The sequence below is a fragment of the Bison bison genome, unplaced genomic scaffold (genome assembly GCF_000754665.1).
Source record: "Bison bison bison isolate TAMUID 2011002044 unplaced genomic scaffold, Bison_UMD1.0 scf7180017847197, whole genome shotgun sequence".
In the NCBI taxonomy this organism is placed as follows: domain Eukaryota; kingdom Metazoa; phylum Chordata; class Mammalia; order Artiodactyla; family Bovidae; genus Bison; species Bison bison.
Window position 1 is genome coordinate 4,442 of NW_011477770.1, and position 2,997 is coordinate 7,438.

Sequence of the window (2,997 nt, forward strand, 5' to 3'; positions counted from 1 at the left end):
CATGGGTTTGGGTGAACTCCAGGAGTTGGTGATGGACAGGGAGGCCTGGCGTGCTGCGGTTCATGGGGTCGCAAAGAGTCGGACACGACTGATCGACTGAACTGAACTGGAACAACTGGACGTCCACATTAAAAAAAGAGAGAATCTAGACACAGACCTGACACCTTCTACAAAAATTAAGTGAGACTGGATGACAGACCTACACACAAAATGCAAAACTAAAACTCCTAGAAGATAAAACAGAAAATATGAATGACCTCAGGTATGGAAATGACTTTTTAGATACAACACAGAGGACAGGATCCATGAAAGAAATGATAGGCTGGACTTTATTCAATGTAAAACTTCTGTGAAAGTGTCAGGAGAATGACAAACCACAGACTGGGAGAAAATCCCTGTGGAAGACATGTCTGATAAATGTCTGTTTTCCAAAACATACAAAGAACTCTTAAAACTCAACAATAAGAAAACAAACTGATTTTAAAATGGGGCAAAGACTTTGCTAGACACCTCCCCAAAGAAGATAGAGAGATGGCATCTAAGCACGTGGAAAGATGTTTCACATCATGTGTCATCAGAAAAATGCAAATTAAAACAGTGAGACAGCACTACACCCATGAGAACAGCCAAGTTCCAGGACACTGACAACACGAAATGCTAGCAAGGGCTCGGAGCAACAGGAAGCACGTTCATCGCTTCCGGGAGTGCAGAATGGTCTGGCTGCTTGGGAAGACTGGTGGTCTCTTACCAAGCCAAATACATTGTCACCATATGATCCAGCAATCATACGACTTAGTATTTACCCCAAGGAGTTAAAAATGTGTCCACATGGAACTCTGTATACGGATGTTCACAGCAACTGTATTCCTAATTGCCAAAACCTGGAAGCCACCAAGATGTCCTTCAAGGTGAACAGATAGAACAGACAGTGGAATAGATAATTCCAGACAATGGAATGTTATTCAGCAAAAGAGTAGAAAGGAAAAAAAAGAAATGAGCCATCAAGCCATTAAGGAACATGTTGGAAACTTGGATGCTTATCAGTAAGTGAAGAAAGTCCATCTGAAAAGGTCACACAGTATGATTCCATCTGTGACGCTATGACAGTCTGGAAAAGGCAAAACTCTGGAGACAGTAAAAAGACCGGGGGTTGGGAGGGGAGAGATGGCTCGGTGGAGCACAGAGGACTTTGGGCAGTGACACTTCTCTGTGTGACCCTGTGGTCACGGTGGATCCCCGTCTGGGCAGTTGTCCAGACCCACAGGATGGGCAACACCAAGCGTGAAGCCTGATGTAAACATGGGCTCTGGGGGTGAGGACATGTCAGTGTGGGTTCACTGACTGACAGATGTCCTGTCTGGGAGGAACGCTGATGCTGGGGCATATATGAGAAATCTCTGCCTTCTGATCGCTTTTGCTGAGAACCTAACAGTGCCTAGGAAAATAAAGTCTATTTAAAATAATAATTATGTCAGCTTAGGATAAGAAGAGAACGTCCGAGTCACTCGGAGCTGCCCAAGGTGGACTGAAGTCCTCCCCCCACCGCAAGCGGTGCTGTGTCTGTGGTGTGTTTTTTACAAAGTAAATTCTTAGACACAGAACTGTAGGCACGAGTGTGCGTGTGACCGTGCGTGTGACCCAGGGAACGGCTCTCCCCATCTTCAGTGTGGACTCGGCTCCCACGGCAGGCTGGCACCCGTGCTGTGGATATAGACCTGCAGGACGTTAGGGGCACAGCGTCTGGGGTCACGCAAAACAGACTCGTTCTACGCTGACGGCAGAGCTGCTCGGGGGCTGGTTTTCAGAAGCCGGTAGCGGCTTTCCTGCAGTCCCTTCGGCCTGCAGCTGTGTTGCCAGGGCCCGGCAGTGACCTCTGTGCTTGACCTCAGACAGGCGGACGGCCGCAAAGTGCTGCGCTCCAGCATCCGCGAGTTCCTGTGCAGCGAGGCCATGTTCCACCTGGGTGTCCCCACCACGCGGGCCGGCTCCTGCGTCTCATCCCAGTCCACTGTCGTGCGCGATGCCTTCTACGACGGGAACCCCCGGCCCGAGCCGTGCGCCGTGGTGTTGCGCCTGGCCCCCACGTTCCTCAGGTAAGGCCCGCGCACTCACGTCCCCAGGCCAGGGGCCAGGCAGCGAGCCTGGAGCCATGACCTGGGGTCTATGACCAGGGGCTGCATCAGGCACGCCGGGAAAATGGCCTCACCTGCGTGGCTGGACAAGTGGCCGTGACGCCCAGCACGCCCGCTCCCAGGGCCCCGTCCGCCAAGTGGAGGCCGCCTGCTGCTGGGGGCCTGTGAGTCCTCGCGGTCACCAAGCTGTCTGGAATCGAGCACTCGGTACCAGCCACCCAAAGCCAGTCGCCAGGAGGCAGCTATGGCAGTCTTGGGGATCAGGGGACTCAGCCGACCCCATGGCTCAGCCGTCTCTGGCTTCGCCTTTGTCTCTGGGGTGGAGGTGCTGAGCCCCCAGAGCTGGACCAGACAGTCTGCTAAACGCTGGTCTGTCGCGTAGGCTGTCGGGCAGCACCCCTGGCCTCCACCCACGAACTGCTGGTAGTCGGCCCATGTGACCAGCAAACCTGGCTCTGGACGTTGCCTTGCCCCCTGGGGGTGCAGCTGCCCCACTGCTGACCCCAGCTCACCCCAGTACAGGCCTCCTCCCCCCATGAGATAGCACGGATCCCCTCGTCCCCGCAGGGCGGCCGTGCTGTCCCGCCCCATGTGCCCTGGGAGGCGCCCCATATCATCCTGTGTCCCTGAAGATCGGCCGTGTTTGTATGGTTTGTCCCCCACTCACCACTGCTCTGGCCACGAGCGCTGGCAGCAACCCCCTTCCCGCCTCACTCAAGAGGGGAGGCGTCATGTTTAACCTGTGGTCAACGTGGGTCTCCCCTCCAGGTTTGGATCCTTCGAGATCTTCAAGCCCAGAGACGAGCACACGGGCCGGGCGGGCCCCAGCGTGGGGAGGGACGACATCCGACTGCAGATGCTCGAC

General features: G+C 54.5%; 1 protein-coding gene across 1 annotated transcript in view; it reads left to right on the top strand.

Annotated features, from left to right (window-relative positions):
- Positions 1-1,815: 1,815 nt before the first annotated feature.
- The window catches only part of LOC104990138 (selenoprotein O), a gene marked incomplete at its 5' end in the record, with an annotated part of 8,850 nt that continues 7,668 nt past the window's right edge, over positions 1,816-2,997 (top strand). Inside the window, 2 exons of the mRNA XM_010842102.1 lie at positions 1,816-2,093; positions 2,901-2,997. Of these exons, the coding sequence (XP_010840404.1) occupies positions 1,816-2,093; positions 2,901-2,997 (375 nt within the window). The remainder of the gene's footprint in view (positions 2,094-2,900) is intronic.